We start from the raw sequence: 24,382 nt of genomic DNA on the forward strand, positions 1-24,382 counted from the left end.
GAGTGCTTTCTTCTGCTTTCCCTAATTTTTTACTGCTTTCTACATCCTTTGCTTTTCCCTCATTTCTCACTGCTTCTCCCTGTTTGTTTCCTCCTTTGCAGCTCCCTTTTGCTACCCGTTTCTCTCACCTTCCACCTAGCCCTGCCCACTGCTTCCCAGTGCCCCTCCCTCCGCCCAGGACCTACTTAATGGAGGATGAAGCACAACCCCATTAAGCAGGCCCCAGGCCCAGCTATCTCATGCTGCTGCATTTTTTACCGCATCCTGGAGTCAATAGGTCTGACAGGTAGGGGGCCGATCATGCCCTATATATGGAGCAGGCCCCAAGCCCAGCTCTCCTGTGCTGCTGCAATGCTATGCCTCCTCACAGTTTTCCTGAGTGCTTTCTCCTGCTTTCGTCTCATTTTTACTGTTTTCTCTGTTCTTTTCCCCTGTTTTTTTTAGTGCTTTCTTCTGCTTTTGCCTTGTTTTTTTCCTGCTTTCTCCTTCCTCTCCCCTGTTTTTCTTATTGCTTTCTTCTGCTTTTGCCTCATTCTTCATTGCTTTCTCCGCAAACCAACTAGCAACTACAGAGTCTTGTAACCCACACGGATGATTTTACCCGCTTTATAAATCCTGATTGATTGATACCAAATGTTCAGCCGTCATATGGGTGACCACCGGCAGACGCTCATCTTCCGTTTTCAGTTCCGGTTCTGTCTGGTCCGAGCCACTGCTTTCCCCTCTGAGACCAGCGCCCTCCAATTGTTATTGCTGAGAACTTCATTACAGTTATTTTCTTCCAGCACTGTTTTCTCTTGGGCCGCCTTCATTTGTTACTTTGTTGGTGAGGCTGTGGTACACCTGGTGTTCCGGTTCAAGAAGGGTGCCTGTCGCCATTCAGTGTCTTTTTGTGTGCAGGGTGGAGGACCCGACCACCGGCCCTGTTGTTCAAGCCACTGCCAGGCCTCCTGCACTGATGCCATAAAGTGGGCCAAATCCTCATGGACAATACACAGCTTTGTTGGAAGAGGAAGGCATATTTGAGCTCCAGCTGGTGCACAACTAGTTTGACTCGCACAAACACATCCCTCTGCCGTTGGACCAGTTTAGTATCATCCGGGTACAAATTGACCTCCTGGCCTTCAATTAGCCAAGGACTGTGTTTCCTCGATGACATCTCTATCTCTGAAGTTCATAAGGTTTTTATAGTCGGGTGTGCACCGGTATTCTGTGTGCTCATTCCACTGAGAAGAACCGTGAGGGATGGCCCTGCAGAACAGTCGTTTCCAGCCATTTCTCCAAACAAAATTTGGCCCTTCCACTTTCTCTGGTACTCTAACCAGTCTGACAAAACAAACGCCCTGGCCCTTTGCCTGGACGCCAACTAAAACCACAGTCCTGGAATGGCATCCCCCTCCCCCTCCATACTTCCCCCACCCTGAAGGAGTTCAGGAAGGACATAAAGACCTGGCTCTTCAACTAACTCATCTCAGCAGCAGCATCCTCTCCCCCAGTGCCTGGATTCCCTCAGGGGTGATAAGTAGTGCTCTACAAATCCTATACAATTGATTGATTGTGTCAATGGGATCTACCTTTCGCATCTTCTAGTCAATTGGCCAACGCCTTCACCTCCTTCTCCATGGTGGACTATTTGAATGTGAGCTCTTTGACATTCGGCAGGGTGGTTGCCATTTGGTCCTCTGTTTCTTTGACACAGTCTATCAGCTTTTTATGGTCATCACACAGGAGACCCACTTCATTCACCATTGTGAAAATCTGCATTCCCAGTGATACTTTTGTGTCCCTGATGGCCTTTAGGATGGTCACTGTATGAGCAGCCAGCGAGCCAACCTCCTCCTTAGTCACAGTCTGTTCAATCCCCAGTGTGACTGTCCTTGTGTCCATTGCACCCCCCCCCCCCGACCCCTCATGGCTTCCCCATCACTCCTACGGCATGTATGCCAGTGTTTCCAGTGGGTACTTGAGATTAAGGGCCCAGGCTCCAGCCCCTCATGGTGTCTCCGCGCTCAGAGGGGAACCAGGAGGCGGACCACAGGAGGAAAGTCTGCCAGTTTCTATTGTTCTTTCGGGAGGGTCTTGGTAGCACATCCGCAGTCACCACTTCAGGAGTGTCAGTGTTGTCCTCAGGGCCCTGCCTTCTCCCAAACTACAGAAAAGGGCCCTAGAGCGCCCGCATCCGTCACCTCCACGACAGAATACGCTTGCCCACTGTGCCTCAATCCTTTGCTCATCCACTCTTCTGTGGCTTCCGAATCACTACGTCCATCAAGAAGCCGGCACATGATTGCCCCCAGGCACCCAGTAGGCCTCAAAATAAGCAGACAGCCCTTTGTGCCACTCTCTATGGGCCCCACCAATGACTGCATGTGTGAATGAGTTTCGTTTGACTTTGGGTCTGTGACGCAGGGAGGATACCGGTACGGGTTGTTTCCCGTTGCTAGGGTTTTTGCGCTGCATCACATCATTCTCTCTTGCCTTTAACACCAAAGATCAGTGCGTTGTGTTTAGTTATTCAATTATTGTTATTCAATTAGCATATGGAGTTCAATAAATAAACTTATCAGATCTAAAAAAAAATGACATTCTCACATTTAAGGGCTTAGTCATGTGCTCTTAAGGTGTGCTTTTTTGTTTGGAATGTTTCCAAGAACACTAATGATGGAATACAGTGACAGAACATGACTGTTTGAAATTATATTGCACTTAAGTGTCTCCATGCAGAGCTGTAACCTAAGGAGGATATTTTGTGGGAGCACCAAGACCTCTTCTTTTTCTACTAGCTATGTAATTGTGGTCATTAAGATGGTCAGTCTCTCCTAAAATCGTTCTTATTCTGAACTAGCAGTAACATCAACGTTAAATAGCCTTCCCTTACTCTGCTGGCTCACCTGTTTTCACAAAATAACTCTTTTAGGAGAGGTTCAAGAGGTCAGTGACAAAAATTAAATAACCAAACAAAGAGACCACAGAGCCAGCAGTGTTTGCTTCTTAGGTTATAGCTCTTCTAGGAGAGTTAGGCGGTGATGAGCAGAGTGACTTCAAAGAGACATGCTCTGTCTGCCAAAGTCTATTCATCACTTCACACTTCACAATCTAAGGGATATTATCCAATGCTTCCCCCTCACCCTAATATCTCGGAGGCGATACATCCCTACTGTCCCCACAGTTCCTACACAAGGGGTCTGCCTTGGAGAGATACTCTGATCATATTGTTTTGGGAGCCTGAGCTTTGCCATATTCAGCTTTGGGGCTGTATCATAATGGCTCTGAGCAGAGGTGAGTGCCCGTGTTTTGCAAGCAAGGTGCCTAAAGTTCAAACATGTAACTAGGAATTTCGCTAAATTAATGTATGCATAAAAGTCAGAAACTGTCAGCCTCAGTTCTGGAATTCGTAAAAGTTTACTACGGGAACCCATAAATTGAGGGCCAAGGTATGGCAACGGAAATGAGGTAGCTACATTTTAAAGTATCTTGTAGGGGTAAGACACCTGCTGCAGAGATCTTTGCATGCCCAGCAATTTTCAGGGGGATCATATTGGTGAGATAACTGGTGGCTAGTAAGATTCTGGGAGTGCACAGATTATTAAAATGCCAGCTGCAAAGCAAATTGTGTAGCATTCAGATCACAACTTTGTATTTCAAGTAGACAGGTAACTGGGTTACGGCTTTTGACATGGATATCCTTTTGTTACTTCCAGTTCGCATGACTTATGTAGACCTGATTTTTACTCTAACCCAGACACTATGAGCACTTTATCGAGAAAGGAGCTTAAATCCTTATGCTTAAATCATTTCGAGTCCCTTAGATTAACGGTAGACATAGGTAAAAACTCTGTGATCCAGCATCAACTGAGTCTGTCTAGTTATTCCATTCAGCTCTATTTAGTATGCTGTCTATAGGAATTTGATAGATATATATTGACAAGGCTCAGATTTGACTGTTTCCACCGCCTGGTTTCTTTTCCTGCTGTAAATGACTGGTCCAGGAAACTCTGCCTTTGTCCCTGTGACAACACTGCTTCACAATCTACAATGCACGTTGTTCTATTTTGTAAATTTTATGTTAAAGAAAGAGCTAGATGGATTAAGCCTATTTTAAAGCAGGGAGGCTGGCAGCAATGTCGCCCGACATTTCTCTTTTTAAAATTATTGGATAATGTGTACTGTATTGGAGCTATGACAGGGCTTTTGAAGAGTATAATGAGGAAAAGAAGAAGTTTAACCTGTTAACCCTTATGCTGTAAAATTATGTATAATTGGAATAGCTGCATTTTATTAAGATATTTTTAATATAATTTTTAAATGATCTGTTCTTATTGTATTTTGTGCTTTTATGATTTTATTATTTTTTTAAATCGAATAAAGCATTTATTGATTGATTGATTGATACTTCCAGTTCATAAGCTGTAGTTATTCTAAAACAGCACAGTAAACTATGAACCGGCATGAAGAGCTGCATGCACACTACAAATCATGGGTTTTAGTCCTGTATTATATTTTCTCAATCTGCTGTTATTTTAAGTGTGCAAAGATGGGTTTATTTGGGAAGTAATAAAGTCCTGTTAGTATAGGCAACCCCAATCATTATGTTACGCTTCAAATCCTGACTTTGTGTTTCTCCCGACCATGCACTCTTAACATCTAATGTCAACAAGTGCGGACAATATGTGGCCCCTACTCCTTATAATACTCACTGTCTTATGTAACATTTCCTGTACATTGATTTACATACTTGTATGATTTATTGTTGCTCTGAGTGTGATGTAAAGCACTGACACCCTACACTGGAATGAGTAGCTCTATAAAAGAATACAAAATTAAATTAGTAGTTGTCATTTAATTAGTTAATGGGTAATTACTCATATACACAAATAAATCTGGCATTCTTACAGTGCATGCACATTTCTGACATTAGGGAGTTTGAATAAAGTGAAAAACCTGCCTTCAAATCATGGTTTTTTAAAAGTACTGGTGAAGTGAGACGTTGTGTGCCATTTTTTACTTCCACTGCATTTGTGTCCAAATGCCAGGCTCCAGATGGCTCCCTGCAGGATACTTGAACAACAGAAGGGCTTATAGCCTGTTAAATAGGGCCTTTGTTTTTAGCCTAGCTGGAAGTGAAAATTTGAAAGCCCGCTTGCCACCTGCAGGTTACTGCTCCGAATAGAAAACCAATAAAGTGCGGAAGCTGTTGAATTGTGTTCAAGAGTAAGAACATTTAAAAAGGACAAATCCAGCATTTTTTACAGGATCATCTGGATCTCAGATCTGGCTCACAAAAAGCTGCCTGAACCAGGATCCTGTGAGATCCCCCTCATTTCCTACTACAGTGAGCATAGACGGTCTCACTCTCAGTGACGGCCGGTAAGTACAACTGAGAGGGGGGCACACACATACACACTCACACCCATGCATTTACATGCAGCCACTCGCGCACATATCCATTCACAACACTCACTCACAAATACACATAAATTCATACATATATCTACACACCAAACGGTCAATGAATAACAACACTTAAATGCTGCAGCTCTCGGCGAGAGAAGCCTCGGAGGTACCAGGAGGATTGGGACTGCAGTCCACACCTCGTCACAGAGTAGGATGGGGTCAGGAGCTGTGACATTCTCAGCCCAGCATAGTTCATCTCAGACAGCTAGGAGACTGCACATTTATCGCATGTCTAGCTCCTGGCTGCCTGACCTGCAAAAAAAGAGCATCTGTCAGACTGACCTTTGCTCAGTCTGAGAGACACTCTTTATGTCCAAAATGTGCGGGGCTTGGCCCCTCCACCTTTAAGGGTAGGCTGCTGCAGTGGCAATTTTAGTGAATTTTAGGCAACTCAAGAGCAAATTAACAGCTAGTCGGCTCTGCGTAGAGTCGTCATGATATGGCCTGTGGTCTTCCTCTACTACAACCCTTATGGGGATTTCAATTTCTAGGGAATGCAAGACTAGTATTTTACATTGGTGAGAAGATGACTGCCATACATTCAGCTCTTCTTTCTGTGGAAACAATCCTTAGTCAGTCATAAATGTACCAAACCTTAAATACTTCATCTGAATATGTGTTTTAGGCATGCTAATTACCTTGAAGCAATTTCAATGGCAAAGTTTGCACAATTTCACTTTGGAAACTGGAACCTAATTGTTCACACAGCTTCAAAAAGTCATATGGTGGAACATTTGTAATCCAAATAATAATTACAAAGAATTACACATAAAACATTTTAAACTCAGTGTATTGAAGGAACAGAAATGCTGCACAAAATTACGAAGGAAGCATACATGGACAGATCTGGACAACAAAAGAAATTGTGGTGGTTGCTGACGTTCGGGAGGTGTTACATATACAATAAAAGCTAAACAGGACTATAGATTTTTTTTAGCTTTCTGGATCAAATGGTAAACACTTTTTGCTTCATTAAAAAAATATACCTGGTGATATGCAACAAGGTCTGCGAGAGTTGCATGTTGCAGTTGGTCTACTCCAAGAAAGCTATAAGAATTGCAGGAAGCATCTACCATGAAGTGCTTATATCCTTCTTCTGAGCGATAAGAGAGAACATATCCTTTGATTTTTTCACTGATTCGGATTAAAAAGCTTCCTGCACTCCCTGTTTTTAACATATCTTCAGCCTCTGGTCGGGAAATGATACCTAGTGAACAAAAACATGCTTAAGAACTGAACATGAAACATCTTGAGCAGTGAGTACAAATACAATGTAAATGCCATTCTAAGGATATTTGTTCAGCGATGAAAGAGGCGACTGATTCACACACATAGCCAGACAGGAAAACAAAAGCAGTCCTAGAAAAAGATGGAATAATAGCCCCACATTACAGTTTGCTTAGAGTGAGAGAGAGAAATGGAGAGGGACAGAGACAGTTTCAGGGGTGAAGTGAGTGGGACCAGCCCTTTTTGTGGACATTTAGGTGCAGAACTCTATTCACAAATTATTGAGACACACTGGTGTCAGACATCACCTGTCAAGTGCCTGTATTAAAATCTAAAGGAACTATTCACAAAGATAAATTTACAAGTGGCAAAATCTACACATTTAAATATACTCTTCCACTTTGTAGTAAATCTACTGCTTTTGTTAGTTCGCCATTGCCCTGTGTACATTTTCTACTAAGTTTAGACTTACATGTCCTCACACTCTAACCATCAGGGGATGGAGCTTAATTTACAGTGTAATGTCAGTACTAGTAACTTTTCACAGATAGGGGGGAGATGTCCCTATGGTAAAGTGTAGGGAAAAGTAAAAAAATTCATTAAACATTGAAAAAACAGCTAAAATAAATTTTCATGTCAAATATGAATTTATATATTTCTTTAGATATGGGACGCAAAAAATGCCAAAGCAATAATTTTGAAATAAATAATTAATTACCATAAAAACATTAAATTAAAATCATCATTTTATGGATGCATTTAAAATCCCACCTAAAGTAAAATGTTTACATTTATTTATTATGTATTGAAAATTATTTCTACAATAATATACTTTAAACAACTGTTAAATTTATTTGAAATTAAAAAGGATATTAAAATATTTGACAATAAAATAGCTAAAAATAGCAAGTAGAGCAGTGCGGAGACCCTAAACTACCTTCATTTTTCCGCTCTAGTCCCTGGGCTTACGTTATAGTTTTGTCCCTGCACTCCCAAATTCTTAAACACTTACCGTGTTGTAGCGAGGCGACGGAGCAGCGGAGCAGCGGAGCAGTGGGCAGGGGACCTCCTGGAGTATTGTGATCGGCATTTCGGCATCGGGGTGGAGGGGGCAGTGGAGGTAGCGGAGCGGCCGTGGAGGAGGGCGGCCCTGGAGCTCCGAAGGGGAAGAGGCGCGGCAGCTAGGATCTCCTTCCGGGGGAAGGGGGGTCACGGAGCCAGTGGGCTGGAGGGTCTGCCGGGGAGAGCTGCTGCAAGGAATACAGAGGCGGTTTTGGATACAATCGTCAGCAACTCGGCTGAGTCGCATAAAGGTCAGTTGCAAGAGGCACTATGTGGAAGTGGGAGTAGGAGTTCCTGTAATATTAGCCCTGCATTAAGTGATCTCCAAGGAAAGTCTCCTTCATTTCTGCCCCCGTGCTCACATCCACAGCCACGATATCTCTTAAGAAAGATTAAGAGAGAGAGAGGAGGTAAGGGAGATGAAACAAAACCAATACTAGGAGGCGAAAAGGTGGAGGGAGAGAAGGGCAAAAATAAAACGGTGACAAAAATAAAAGAAAGGAAGACTACTATTCAAAAGGGAAAATCTAGGCAGGATATAAGGGTTGCTCCCTCCCTAAAAACTTTCTTTAAAGCTATACCTCAAACAGTTTTCCTAGCAGAGAGCAGGATGGAAGGAGTGAGGGGAGATAAAGGAGTAGAAAACAAGAAGAAGACTTCAGAAAGTAATAACTTGTCTATAGAGGTCAGCGATTGGAGTGAAAACATATCCCCTAACAGATACCAAATCCTTGCTGAGTCTCCGGTTAAGGAGGAAACAATTATAAACGCCCAGAAGCCCCTTGTGCCCCAAAATAAGACACAGCAACTGTTAACTTCCAAAGTTCAGGTCCAAGACCTAGAAGTCCTAGGAGCGTCAGGAGGGACAGTATGTGAGGAGACGACGTTGAGTGGACTGTTAAAGGCTCTCACTGTGGAGATGAGGTCTAGGTTTGAGACATCAGAAGAGAACCAGAAAGAGATAAGACAAGCTTGCGACAACCTAGAAAAAAAGATAGACGATCTCAGCTGCAGAACGACCCAGTTGGAGGGGGAAGTAAAGGAGATGAGGGAGCAAGTGGGTTTAAATAAAACTGAGATTACGAAGTTAAAGTCCTCTGAGGGAGAGTACCTGGAGAGGGTTGAGAGGATGGAAAACTTTCAGAGGAGGAATAACATAAAACTTCTAAAGGTCCCTGAAGGCAGAGAAGGGGAGAATATAAAAACCTTTGTAGTACGCTTGATCAAGAAAGAACTGCAGCTGGACGAGTCTGAAGATGAGATAAGTAAAGATATCCAGCGTGTGCATAGAGACCCGTTTAGGCTAAACACAAATGGGTCAAAACCTAGGAAAATTTTGATCAACTTTTTAACATTCTCCCTAAAGGAGAAAATACTTTCTAAAGCACTAAGTTTGAAATCAGTAGAAGTGGATGGAGGAAAATATGAATTTCGTTCGGATGTTTCAGCTGCTACCTCAAACAGGCAATGGGAATTAGGCAAAAGGATGGATCAACTGAGAGGTCTGGGAGCGGTGGTTCAGTTAAGATTTCCTGCTTATTTAAAAGTGATGATTAATAATAAAATGCTTATTTTCCACTCTGTTGAGAAAGTAGACGAGTTTTTAAAGGATATTCAGGCAACTAGAAAATAACAATTTTTTTTTTTTTTTGTGAGGCCAGTAAATACATACATAAGTCATAAGTCATTAGGAAAAAAACGGTGAAGGAAAGAATGGTGATGAAATGATGAAAAAATTCTCTTTTATATGAATCTGGGGTGGACCCTAAGGGTCTTCTTAAGACATGGAAAAATACTTTTTTTTGGTAATACACGCTCTGGGGGAAAATCCAGATGACCTATTGGTCATTGAGGATATGGGGTGGGGGTTCTCTAAGGGAGGGGAACACACAGGGTGGGAAGCAGGGGGAAAAAATTCAAAAAAATAAGTCCTTTATAACCTCTTTTAAGTTTTTCATACAAGTTAGATACTGGATTGCGCTAGAAGATGGGTAGTAAGAAAGCTGGCAATATAAAAATACTATCCTGGAATGTAAATGGCCTACGGGTAAGAAGTAGGAGGATGAGAATACATCAGTATTTGAAAGATTCTCCAGCCCATATTATTGTACTTCAGGAAACTCACTTGACCGAGAAAGAGGCAGTGGAGATATTTAACGCTGTGAAATGGGTGGCACAGTTTGTATGTACTGCACAAACAGCAGTGACTAAAGGGGTGGTGATTCTTTTGAAACAAGGGGCTCAAGTTAGTTTAGACTCCTCTTCATCGGATAAGGCAGGCAGATGGGTAGTTGCTAGAGTTAAGATCTTAACTAGATTATTTACAATAGCAGGATATTATGGGCCAAACCATGATGCTGTGATACCCTTGCAAGATCTTTGGGAGAGGCTTCTAGACTCATCTGATCCAATTATTCTGGCTGGCGATTTCAACGTAGTGTTGAACAAAACATTAGATAGGTCTATAAGCAGTAAAGCTCAGACCAACCCTAATATGTTTAGATTAATTAAACAAATTATGGAACATCTAGGGTTGCTCGATATTTGGAGATGGAAAGCGGGTGAAAAAAAGGACTTTACTTTCTTCAACAAAAAGTATAGACACCAGTCCAGAATAGATTTTTTTTTGGTGGACTATAAGATCAAAGATGAGGTACAGAAGGTTGAGCACTTAGGAGCCCATTTGTCAGACCACTCGGCAGTGATGCTCATACTAGAGCTCAGGGAGGCTGCGGTTCAGTCTAGGTGGACCTTAGACCGCACAATTCTTCTGGAGGAGGAGGTGATACAAACTCTTAAATATGAAACAGAAGAGTTTTTTGAGATCAACTGGGGATCAGCGGCCCCCGGTATTGTTTGGGATGCTTATAAGGCGTTCCTGAGGGGGAGGCTAGGTGCTTTGGGGGCTGAGAAAAGGAGAAACTACTATAAAGAGGTAACAACACAGGAGGAAAAGATCCGTTCTTTAGAAAAAGAATTAAGGAACTCTGGCATAGACGAGCAGATGAGGACAAGTATGCTTCAAGAGCTGCTACAACAGAAAGCTAATGTGTCCATGATAATACAAGACAGGGTAAGAAAGAGATGGGAAGTTAGTCAAATGGCACATTTTGAGTACAGTGAAGGGTGTGGAAAACTCCTAGCTTGGAAAGCAAAGAAAGAACAACTGAGAAATAGGGTTGAGGGAATTATTTGTGAACAAACAGGCAGGCTAGTTGAGGATAACGAAGGGATTAAGCAAGCTTTCCATAATCATTTCAATAGAGTATATCAGGAGGATCTTAAGCCATCTAAAGATACCCTCAGTAAATGGGTAAGATCAGGTACGGACAATTCCTTGCCAGGGGAAAAAGCGGACCTTCTTAATGATAAAATAAAAGTCCAGGAAGTGGGAAATATAATAGCGCATCTAAAGAAGGGGAAGGCCCCAGGGCCAGACGGCATCCCACAGGAGGTTTATAAAATCTTGGCAGATACCCTAGCTCCCACCTTAACTAAAATATTTAATGAATTGTACATGGAACATAAGGTCATGCCAGCCTCCTGGAAGGAAGCCACGATAGCCTTGATATTGAAACCCGGGAAATGCTCAAAAAAATGTGACTCATACCGTCCCATTTCCTTACTGAACAGTGACTATAAGATCTACACGAAGATTCTGGCGGATAGGTTAAACGGGCTGATGGTGGATTTAATTCATGATGACCAAAAAGGTTTTACTCGGGGGAGATTCTTGAAAGACTTGACCTTTTCACTGATTGCCACGATCGACCTAGCATCTACCTATAATTTGCCTTTAGCCTTGGTGGCCTTAGATGCTACCAAGGCTTTTGATAGGGTAAACTGGATATATCTGAAGGAAGTGACTACATCCCTGAACTTAGGTATACATTTTAATAATGCTCTAGCTGGTTTTTATCAAGCTCCTCAGGCTCGTATTCTAATTAATGGCTCCTTGTCTCAACCAGTAAAGATATCAAGAGGAACGAGGCAGGGGTGCCCTCTATCGCCCTTGCTCTTCAACTTATATATAGAGCCTCTGGCAAGGAAGATCAGAGAAGATCCAGAACTTCAGCCTTTTAGATTTGCTGGTTGGGAGAAAAAACTGGGGCTTTATGCCGATGATGTAGTGATCCTCTCTTCAAATATAAGGGAAACCTGTCCGCGTCTTATAGCCTTAACAACGGACTTTGGAATGGCCTCAGGTTATGAGATTAATGAAGATAAGTCCGAAATTATGACCTGGAATATAGAGGAGACACCTGGGAAGAACGAGATAAGATATTTGGGAGTAATGATACCACATGACATTGATGAGATAGCAAAGATTAATTTTGATAAAGTTCGGAAGGAAATTGCTAAACTTTTAAAATCTTGGTCCCACCTCCAATTAACAATTTTCGGAAGATGTAATCTGATTAAAATGGTAATTCTTCCAAAGCTTACTTTTCTCTTTGATGCAATACCTTTACCTTTTAAAACGCTTTGGCTGAAGAATTTACAAGGTGACTTGGGTTCTTTTATTTGGGCAAGTAAAGGACCAAGAATAGCTTGGAAGAAGCTACGAAGGAGGCTGAAAAAAGGAGGAATTGCGTTACCAGATCTCCTCTTCTATTCATGGGCTTTTCTTTTGAAGAATGGCAAGCATCTTTTTAACTCACCAAACCCCACAATTGCAGGAGGCTTATGGTGTACTATAGCGAACTTAGTCCCGGGTGGTAGGGAAGGTTTCATTTTTAAATATGCCGACCCCAAGTTCTTTAAAAAGATCAGGTTGAAGATCTTGAAAGGGTTTGCAGAGACTTGGTATAACGTGAGAAGAACTTTGAAAATTCCCTACCACAGTCTTTTAGCCCCTATCTGGGATAGTCCCGGCTCTCCAGAGTGGACAAAAGATAGCTTGGCTAAACCCCTATTACAAGGAGGTTTTAGACAATGGGACCAGCTAATAACGGATGGGAGACTTATTTCTTGGGAGAGCTGTAGTCAGATTACAAATTATAGTCTCTCCAGATTTAAATATATGCAAATTCAGAGCTGGTTCGCTGATTCACGAACAAAAATAGGGGAACAGAATGAGTTAGAGTTTCAACTCAAGCTACAACTGCATCGAAAAAAAGAGGTGTCGATGATCTATTGGTTATTGGTGGAAGCTGAAGATGGAGATTTTACACTTCCAATGGAGTTGTGGGGAAAATACTTGCCGGAATCATCGCTGGAGAAGTACTGGCAAATATCTATGGCTATGCTATTTAAATCAGTTAAGCCCGCGCACCTGAGAAGAAACCATCTCTTTTCCATCCATAGAGCATATTGGTCACCTTTGAAGTTGTCGAAGTTTGGGAGAAGAGGAGAAGTTCCTTGTCCAAAATGTGGTAAAACGATGGCAGATGACGTCCACATGTTTTTAGATTGTGTAGAGTTGCAAACTTATTGGAATGAAGTGACTGAGATGTTATCCCTAATGCTTAAGTTGCAAGTTAAGGTAAGCGTTTTATTTGTTATATTTGGACAAGTGGAGTCTGAAGTAAAACCTACTAAAGATCAGGCGAGACTTATTTTTTACATTGCATTGCTTGCACGAAGAGAAATCTGTAAACTATGGGTGTCCCCTCTCTCCCCAAACATAGATAACTTGCTACATTCTGTCAATTATATAGTCACTTTAGATGGAAAGAGCACTAGAGATGTAGATTTTTGGCTCCCTTTTACTGAATGGTGTAATAATTTAAATAATAATAGATAATCTTTTAATGGTCCTATGATTATGCCTACTAGCCTCGCTAAGCATTCGGGTTTATGATATATGTGTTTTGGTTTCTGCTTGGCGGAGAGTGAGAAAGAAGGAGAGTGGATAAATTGATACGTTTCCTCCTTTTCTTCTCTTGTACTTCTACACATACATTCCCGTATTGCCTATTGCAAAAGCCATAAAAGGGCAGAGGCGTTAGGTACCCATTGAAATGTGCAAAAGAGGAAGAACGTTGGTTTTGTCTTCCCAATAAAGAGGCTTATGAGGACTAAATAAAAAAAAAAAAATGGCTTGAAACCAGTTATGGAGTATTCTAAAATAAGCCTACTTGAGTCGTGCTTCCTTCAGTTCTTTGCCATGAGTGTTTAACAATGACGACTAGTCATCATGTTAGTATTTTAGGTCCGGAATGATTTGCTAGTGGGCCCTAATTTCTGTGAACACCTCATCTCAGTACACTGCCTGGATCAGAAACCCATAGAGCCCAGACACAACACTGTTGAACCCACCCAGAATAGGACAGTATGAGCCAGGGCTATTCTGGCCGGTCAGACAATGCACAAGTTGACACTTCCAACATTGGGAGCAAGCTACTTTGAATTAAGTGCGCAGGTCATCAGAGGTTTTGAGAGTGTGATTGCAGTTCATGTCATTCAGTATGGGAACACCACAAGCGACCCACCTCTGCCATTTGAAGGTACGCCACCCCAATCAACAGACGTGCACTGTAGCATAGGAAAGCCCTTTTGTTTATACAACCATGAATGCTAAGTTGTTTGTGTGCTTGCGTCCATGCAGACAACAGTCACTCAACCGTTGGCGATCTAACCTTGTCACAAGTATGTTGCCCACAATAAACACAAATGAGCCTTGGTAAGCTGCTTAGGTGCTGCCTTTCAATGCCAATCAATAACCGGGACACGTTGAGTCATTACAAGTAGGCGTCAGAAGCAGCTGCTGTGAGAGGTGATATGCCAAGCAGTAGTGGTGAGTTAAGGGTACCTAATGGATGGTTTGAGGCAGAGTTTCTTGCCAGCCCATATTAAATCCTTTTTTCTATTAATGATCATTTTTAATGCCGAGATGAGGACCTGCAACTTTAGCATTCCTAGCATGTATCTGTATTTGGGGCTACCACCATCTTTATGATTTACACACTACCCAAGAGAGATAGCTGCAGTGCAGACCAGCAAGTGAAATCATTCTCTAACCCGAAAATGCAGAAAACGAGTTTATAAGGGAGATACGATTGAAATTCGACAGGTTTGTTTGTTTTAGTCCAAAAAGAATGCCATTCATATACAGAGTGACCTTAACATGACCAGTGAATGTGTCAACAGCCACAGCAGAGTTCGACTTCCTGATTACATCCACTAAGGATTCTAGTAAAAGAAGAAAAAAACTGTGGGGAGGGCGTGTAGCCCTGCTTTGTATATCTGCAGATTTAAAGAGAGCTGGAGATAAGGCTGCAAAAAGGAGGGAAGTGCTTCCTTCTTAAGGTTTTTGCCCTCGGCTAGGAAGTCAGGACCAATACCAGCTTCCTTCATTATTCAGAACAGGAATCCTCATTCGACCAAGTTAAATGCCTTTTTTGACATTTAAAACGATGGCGGTCACAAGCTCTGGCTCATCCCTCAATTACTAGCTTACATCCAACAGTTGTTGAAGGTGATGTATGGATGCTCTGCACAGCACAAATGCAGCACAGAGGTCATAGACAAAGCTAATGATGACCTTTCGAAGGCAATTTGTCATAATCTTTGACAAGATTTGTATGTCTTTGGTGATTAAAGATCCTGGCCAGAAGTCTGAACACTCAAAGATGTTTCTATCTGGTTTAGACTATGGAATAATTAGGGTTCTGTTAAACTCTGGTCAGAGCTGATCTGTTTCCTCTGTCTCTTTGAAGATGCCACATAAGAGGGGAGATAGTTGATCTTATAAAATTCACAAGGGAAGCCATTGTCTCCAGGTGTTTTGCTTTAGAGCGATTGCAGATTCGATTTCCTCTAATATATATTTCTCAATTCAAAAAGGGACTCCATCATCTGAAATTGTGGGGAAGGAAAGATCGCAAAGTCATCCTCTTTCAGCGTAGGGCATTTACAGAGAGCATTAAAAAAAATTCAAACCATTATGAAAAGTCAATCATGTATCACTACGACTCTGTTTTGTCATAAATACCAGTTGTGGCAACCTGTGCATGTCTTTGCCTGCTCATATTATTTCCCTGTTCGTAATAGCTCCATGATTGCCAAGTTAAGGCATATTCTGCATTGCTCATGAATAGGGCATCGAGCTGCCAGTGCATATTTAAACTCAGTCTTATATGAGGCTGAGTCTCTCATCTTGAGCCCAAGTTGTGTCACCTTACCCACTGCCCAAACAGTTAGTGAGGAGGACACAGTGGTCTTACTGGTATCCAGATTTTCACTCAAGTGAGATCATAAGGAGGCATTGTCCTCTGGGATTATATACCTTGAAATGGTCATCTTCCATCACCAGACACTGGAAGAACATGACGAAGGTCTACAGCACAGCGAATCAGCAAGTGGTCTGACAGCCATCCAGTCAATAGCAAAAAGTCTAACAAGGGCAGCAGGACTGAGAGTGTGGCAAGGAAACAATCTATTTGGGAGCATGTGCCCTAAACACATTATAGAAAGGAGTAATCCTTTTCTCTCAGATATAACAGTCTCCAGCGGTCATTAAGACCCTGGTCAGTCGTGATGTCATGAAGAACTGTCCTATCCCTAACACTGTGCCTATCAAGGGGACTGTCCCTGTCCAAAACTGGTTCAAAACGCATGTTCCAGGAGTGGCAGCTGGAGAGTCACCCCACTGCCAGGAGCAGCAAAGAAAGGAAAAAATAAAATGATAATAACAGAATGTAATTATCCTTCTATTTTTTCCTCCTGCTGCAGCAGTGCGTGAGAGGGCGGAGCGGAGCTGCAGGGGAGGAGTGGTAGACACTCCTGTGCGCAATGACTATTTGGTTCGCTCTCTCGGGCTGCCCAAAACAGTCATACGCACTCCCCTGTTCTCCATGCCGGCTGCATTACAGCCTGCATGGAGACATGCCCACCTCTACAGCCCCTGGCAGAGCGCCATATCACGGCGCTCAGAACAATCACCACGCTCCATTGGAGCATTGTGATTGTGGCTGCCTGCTTCCTGTTCCGACCTGAAGAAGCCCGCAAGCATTCCTCGCACCCCCAGCGTCCACCCCCAACCCAGAGCCGCGCCGGCCGCCCCTGTGTTCCAGTCGCTCCAATGACTGTCCTTATGGTTTTGAGTTCCTTATGTACCCTATGGATTACAGTTAGGTAAGAGACCATAGTGGAGTTAGGAGCATATGTAGAGACCATCATGAGCAAGTTGTTCAGGGAGTGTATTTTGGTAAAAGCATACCTCCTTAGGTACAGGTCTTCAGGACGGTGTATGATGACGATTTATGAAAGAGGATAGTATCCCACACTTCTTTAAAGATGAGCATAAGCCTTAGTTGAGGCTTACCTCTTTTCATTGTCTGCTACTGATCACTATTTTTCCAACCCAGTCCCAATTTAGAGACTCAGACTCAGTCTGCGATACGTGGATCTCTTAACTCTAGCCTATGTTGAGAGATCTGGCGGCCAGTAACATTAATAGCTTCTTACGATATAAAAAGGCCTGCCACTGACAGTGAGGGAAAGGAGGGTGGAAGAATGCTTGGGGAACATCACAACACCGTTTTGAGGAATTGGATTATTGGTTGGGAGGGTGGAAACCCCACTCAGGCAACAACCACAATCCTTGTCAGGGTGAACTGCAAAAAGACACTAAATTAACCTGTGTTTAACCCTCTGGTAGCTTGGCACAGAGCAGTCAGGCTCTTAGAGGCAATGTGTAAATTATTTATGCAGCACACAAACTGCAATAAAGTGAAAACACAGCACAAGAAAAATCCCAGACCAATTTAGAAAAAGTTTGAAATTGTTAATAAATAAAATGATACCAGAACGACAAAAATCCAAACAGTAAAACCGCAAAAATGTAATTTGACATTTTTGGTAAAAAAAGCATCTAAAAAAAGAAAAAAGTGTCCCTCGGAGCCATCCTCATCAAATAAATCCTTTTAGTCAGTTTATAAGACATAAACCATACAGGAACAATAAATATACATCAAATCCAACAATGCAATTCATTAAAATAAACTCAAAATCATGATTAAGACATATAGTTAAAATCACGTCAAATATAAAATCATGCAAATGATGAATCCAAAAACTCAAATTAAATGTAATTGATAATCTCACCTGGGCAGCCTCTTTTAGGAAGCCAGCAACAGAAAAACAGATGCTCTCTGTGATTAGCAATTTTAAAAAGAGTAAAGCAGGTCTAGCTTTGGCAAAAGTTAAACTTTTTAAAAGGGAAACAATTAATTTGGCCCTCAAATAAGCATACAATCTACAGAAAAATATAAAGTGCATAGCGTCATGTACTGAAATAAGAGTCACATCCACAAGGAGCCAAATTTCTCACCTCATGCCATCCCCTCAGACCGCCAGCATACAATGTAACATGCCCAGCACTCGAGTCATTTGCGTCTGCTAGACCAGGGGAAAGAACAGGCCAACACCGATGAAGCGTGTGCCAGTATCAGGGACCAGGTTAGTCCCACTGAAAAGCTACCTTCTGAGTCCGGTGCGAAGAGTTCTGTTCGTGTTGGAGGAGGTCGCGAGGAGTAGGCTGAACAGTCATCGCTGTAACGCGAAAAGGAGGCCATGTGTTGCGGACGGTCATCATTACTATAGTGCGAAGAGCTGGTTGGGCAACGCAGATGGTAATTGCTGGAGCTTCGTGCTGTAGCTTGAAGTGTGGGTCTCACATTGCCGGTCGTCTCTGGAGTTGGCTATAAATGTGAAGAGCAGATTTCACCAGGGCGTCACATTGGATGTTGTTGCGGGTAGCACAATCTGTGGCAACGGGCCCGTGTGTGATTGCGATAAGCCCAAACTTTCAGATTTTCACCTTTTCTTTAGGAGGAGTAGAAGGCCCACCAAGGGTCCAAAAACTGGGGGGCACCTCTTGGGTATCAGGAACTAAGTCCAGCTGAGGACAGCAGGACTCAGACAGCTTCATTTGCAGATCCAGGCAGGTCAAGTTGCAGGAGGTCAGCTGGGCAGTTGCAGGAAGGCCTCTGAAGCTTGATGTGTCCGTGTAGCTGACACAGAAGGTCAGCTAACAGATCCTTTGAGTCACTCTGATTAGTATGGGATGAAGGCAAGCAGGCCCATTCTTCCTTCTCAGACAGTAAGGCAGTCCTTCAAGCAGCAGGGCAATCATCTGGCTGGAGAATGGCAGACCTTCTTCTGTAATTTTCACAGGTCCAGGAGTGTTCTGATAAGTGGCTCTAAAGGTCCGATATTTCCACCTGGTGTCAGGCTTTGTGTGTGAGGACTCCTTGCCCTACCCCCACATCTGGTTCTGGAATTTTCTTCCCCCTTCCCCGGTCAAGGCGCCAAACAGCCTAGAAGTAGCAAAAGGTAGGGCAAGCCTGGTGTCAGGTCCCATTGTGTGAACAGGAGGAAAAGTCCTTTTAAGTGTAAGTGGGACTGAGTAAAGCCCCTCTCCAGTCATCCTGCCAGAATAGCCCATCCTGTCCACACCTAAGCCCCTTTTGTGCTATTCTCTGGAAACAATACACAAACCTCCAGCAGCAGAGCCATTCACAGTCATGTCACCTAGGACACTGGCAGAAGGCACAAATGGCTGTGATAAGAAAATACAAACATTCTCTTAAAATCGAATTTCACTATTAAAGACGATTATAAATTATGATTAATTTAAGTGTAAACAGCATATCTCTATCTGCTCCCAATACACACATACCCTACATTTTAAATACAATGCACCCTTTCCTATAATACTTTAGGGCCTACCTCAGTGGTGAATTATAAGTATAAAAAGGGACGTTTAAGCCTGGCAAAGGGTTTATTTTGCTAGATCAAAATGGCAGTTCAAAACTGCACTACAGGCTGCAGTGGCAGGCCCAAGACATGTTTTTAAAATGCTACTTTAGTGGGTGGCACAATGAGTGCTGCAGGCCTAGTAGTGTGTATTGTGATGTGGAGAGATCCTGTTGAGGCAGTAGGGGGCTGGATCGGTAAATTGCCTGTATACAAAATAATACCCCCTGTTCCATGGATTTATGTGATCAATGTATAGGCTACATGATTATTCCACGCTTCTATTGCCAAATTTAGTTGGTTATTTACTTATGATATCCTTCCTGTGTCACCTCACACTTTTATACCTTTGATAATCGCATGACATGCATGTACCTCAAGACATACTGGCAAAAATGTGACAAATACACACAAAAAAAATTATATTTTACAAGAAAGAGACTCCTTGTAGTGGATCTTTTTAGTCAGTACACAGAGTGTATTCATAAGACAATACAAGCTGTGTGAGGTAACTCAGGAAGAATATCATAAGGAAATAAACAAAAGGAAAGTTGGCAAAAGATGCGCAGAATAATCATGTAGCGTATACATTGGTCATATAAATCCATGGTACGGGGGTACTATTTTGTATACAGACAATTTACAGATCCCGCCCCATATTGCCTCAAGAGGATCAATCCCTATCAAGAAAGACACTATTAGTGTGGGTGCTAACCCATGAGGAAGTCCTCTACTGTTTGGGAAAGTATTTATCCTGTTTCTCCAGCTTTGACCACGGGAAGTAACACTAAGTGTCCCTACCCAGTTCCCCTCACATCTCCTCAACATACCCAAGAAAATCCATAAAGTCCATGATGAATCCCACACTAGAGTATGTCAGAGCCCAAAACCTTAAGTTTTGGAGAAGAAGGTATAGAAGAACTGTTAAGACGACCATCTACTTTAAACATTGGCACCAGCGACAGAGCATAGCACAGCAGTCTGATGTCAAAAAAATCTCCAGACTTAAGATAAACAAATGCGAACTGCATTGCATGGCAAGGTTCCACTAGAGCATTGGAGAACAGGAACAACCACTCTAGACCTACAAGTCAAGAACATCCCTGTCATCTTTGTTGAAGGCCCCAAATATATTGGAGACTTCAGCCATATAGGCATCAAATGCTCAAGAGACTGGATGTTTCAATCCATAAACACAGTGGAGAGACTCAGCAAAAAGGAGCTGGTATTAATTAAGGAGTTTGAGGCCGCCCCATTAATTGACTCAGTGATTGAAGACTCAAGAACACTCCTGAACGAAATAGAGAAAGAAATAGCATCCTTCAAGAAAAATAGGGAAGGCTTCAAAAGAGCAAAACTACAGAAGGCCGTCACCAACTTTGCACTGGGAAAAGTATATCCCTACCAAGACAAAGACTTCTACAAACAACCAGATAACACGCACGCGTTGACCCAATTCCAAGGAAGCATTAGGAGGACATTAATTTCCTTCTCCTACACCTCATCATATTCTGACATCTCGAGAATTACCGACAAGCACTGCCCCAAACTAACCAGGATCCTCCTCTTTTTTAGTCAGAGGCCGAGGAATGGCCTGGGGAAGAAACAGAGACAGGAGATGGTTCAACCAGAACCAACACACAGGGAAGATAACAACCAGACAACAGACATACAGCTGACGGTACCAGAACTAATCTCGATCTACAACCTCTCAAGGAGAGAACTGGACTAAGATGAGACAAGACTACTTAGCAAAGACCTTCCCTTCGTTCCTACCACAAGACAAGATATCATTCAAATCAGGTTGGAAGTCCTTCAGTTCTTCTGCAAAATACGCTTGGGGGATGTATGGAAAGGAGATGCACCGCTAACACTGTAAGAGATGACAGACCAATATTAACTGGCACAGTCAAAAAGTTACACATATATCTAGTTAAAAAACGCTCTAGCTACACACACCCAAAGGCATGGCAATCGAAGAATCCTCTCCATTGGAGGATCGTATACTGACAGAATGGCTTTGTAGGAAGGCCATCTCACTGATGAATAAAAAACGGATAAACAACACCCCTGATACCCTCCAGACCCAAATATAAATGGGAAGCATAAGTGGGGTAATTTGAAGAGGGAGAGTGGAAGGTGGCCCTGGGGGCACTCAGAGCTATTGCCATCAAACCCGGGTTTTGATTAGTTCAACGTTGCATACTCCCCCGTTCATGCTAGTCCCGTACGACCCTTCACACTATGGGCAGATGCCCAACAGTAACCTGCCTGAGGGGCTCTGGTGAGATGGGGACCTTCATACATGTGGCATGAGGCTTCCCAGGACACAAACATACCGGGTATCCATTAGAAAAACAATGAGAGCGGTAAGGGGATGCTCCATGCCTGAAACAGTCAAATGCTGCATAGTTAAACATATGGGGTGATGACCCGCCACCCCGATATAACAGGTTGTTGTTGACCCTAGGCCTTGGGTTAGCTAAGCGGAACATAGCGCGAAAGCGAGGGGCGGCAGAATCTCCAGTCTTACAGGACTGCAGGAATGACATCGACTAGTGCATGCTCGCAGAAAACACAATTTATCAAAGCAGGGTTTGCCCCAGAAAGTGGGAGAAGGTGTGGTCCCTGTAAGGGCCAACAGAGGAGACATAGGTGTAAGTGGGGAGCTGAAACTGCCACTTAAACAAAGGAGACAACCTACATCGCCTCGTCCACTGTATCCTGAAGCATTGACATAAATGATATAACCTCAAGACAACTATATGTCATGTCTGTATTATGCCTGATGCAAATTCTTATTTCTTGTTTATGATTTCACTTTGTGTTGAAAACCAATACAAATATATATTTTTAACCCCTTCGCTGCCAGGCCTTTTCCCCCTCCTGTGCCACACCCTTTTTTGGCTATTTGGGGTAGTGCGCGCTGAGGCCTCTGTAAATTTTTGACCACATAAGGTATCCACGCCAAATTTGCGTCCTTTTCATCCAACATCATGGGGATTCTGAAGGTACTCAGGGTTTGTGGATACCCCTGGAGGGGTCACAGAAATGAGCCAAAATACAGCAAAGTTTAGTTTTTTGGGGGGAAAATGGGAAAAACGGGCTGCAAATGAAAGCATCTGGGTTTTTCCCTGCAAATGTTATCAAAAAAGGGTTTGTGGGGCTGAAATCAACATTTTCCCAGCTTTTAGGGGATACCAGACTTTTGTCAGAAACCCAAAATTTTTTACACAGTTTTGGCATTTTTCTGGGACATAGCCTATTTTGCTATTTTCTGTGCTTTCAACCTCCTACCAGTTAATGGTAGAAATGGGTACAAAAGCAATAATGGATCCTGGAAAGCTATACATTCTAGAGAAATAGACAACATTCTGAATTTAGCAAGGGGTAATTTGTGTAGATCCATCAAGGTTTCTTTATAGAAACTAACAGTTAAATATAGGATAAATTGAAAATTTGTTGAAAAAAAGCGCCTTTTGTGTCAACGATTTCACCTGTAACTTCTTCTAATTTTGACAGCTCTTTGAAAGCAATATACTGTTACATCCGCTGGACATTACTGGCTGTGGGGATATATAGGACTTGTAGGTTCACCAAGAACCCGACGAACCCAGAGCCAAAAACTGAGCAGCAACTTGCAATGTTTTTTTTATTATGTACCGGGTATATAGTAATTATTCTGTAAAAATGTGTACATGGAAAAATTGGTATGAAAGACATCTATGTATTTCTGAAATGGGAACAAAATATAGAGTTTAGAAACAGTAGATATTTGCACATTTCCGAAATTGGGATACTCATACTAGCATGAGAATTATCAGTCATTTTTTAGAATGACTTCTTTTTTACACAATGTCTTTCATTTGGAAGGCAGAAATGCATCGAAAGTCAATAGGTAATAACAATTCCTTTACAAATCTGAATTACCCTAAGTCTCCCGATAAAAATGGTACCTCACTTGTAGGGGTAGGCATAGTGCCCTCGACAGGAAATGGTTCAAAACCCAACGTGAACACACCACATTTTCACAATGCAAAATTACCCTTTTTTAGCAAAGTGCCTAGCTGTAGTTTTTGAACCATAGCTCTGCCGGCACCTAGGGAAACCTAGCAAACCTATACATTTTTTAAAACTAGACACCCAGGGGAATCCAGGATGGGGTGACTTGACTGCCTCCCACTAGGTTCTGTTACCCAGAATCCCTTGTAAACCTAAAAAATTGCCAAAAAAAAGCATTTTCACCACGTTTGTCTGGTGGAAAGTTCTGGAATCTGCGTGGATCCACAAATTTCCACCCACCCCGCGTTCCCCAAAGTCTTCCGAGAAAAATGGTACCTCACTTGTGTGGGTCGGCCTAGTGCCCGCGGCAGGAAACGGTGCAAAACTCAACGTGGACACACCTCAATTTAGCTGTGAAAAATGACCCTTTTTTGGCAAAGTGCCTAGCTGTAATTTTTTAACCATAGCTCTGCCGGCACCTAGGGAAACCTATCAAACCTATACATTTTTGAAAACTAGACACCCAGGGGAATCCAGGATGGGGTGACTTGACTGCCTCCCACCAGGTTCTGCTACCCAGAATCCCTTGCAAACCTAAAAAATTGCCCCAAAAACCACATTTTCCCCATATTTCTGTGGTGGAAAGTTCTGGAATCTGCGTGGATCCACAAATTTCCACCCACCCCGTGTTCCCCAAAGTCTTCCGATAAAAATGGAACCTCACTTGTGTGGGTCGGCCTAGTGCCCGCGACAGGAAACGGCGCAAAACACATCGTGGACACACCTCAATTTCGCAGTGAAAAATTAACCTTTTTTGGCAAAGTGCCTAGCTGTAGTTTTTGAACCCTAGCTCTGCCGGCACCTAGGGAAACCTACCAAACCCACACATTTCTGAAAACTAGACACCCGGGGATTCCAGGGAGATATGGCTTGC

At 42.7% G+C, this 24,382-nt stretch overlaps 1 protein-coding gene across 2 annotated transcripts in view; it reads right to left on the reverse strand.

Annotated features, from left to right (window-relative positions):
• Positions 1–24,382, reverse strand: part of SH2D4A (SH2 domain containing 4A) — a 661,947-nt gene that overhangs the window by 26,793 nt on the left and 610,772 nt on the right. For both annotated transcript variants that reach the window (XM_085640949.1, XM_085640950.1), the window contains one exon: positions 6,441–6,661. In XM_085640949.1, the coding sequence (XP_085497075.1) occupies positions 6,441–6,661 (221 nt within the window). The remainder of the gene's footprint in view (positions 1–6,440; positions 6,662–24,382) is intronic.

Source organism: Triturus cristatus, chromosome 2_2, assembly GCF_964204655.1.
Source record: "Triturus cristatus chromosome 2_2, aTriCri1.1, whole genome shotgun sequence".
Taxonomy (NCBI): Eukaryota; Metazoa; Chordata; class Amphibia; order Caudata; family Salamandridae; genus Triturus; species Triturus cristatus.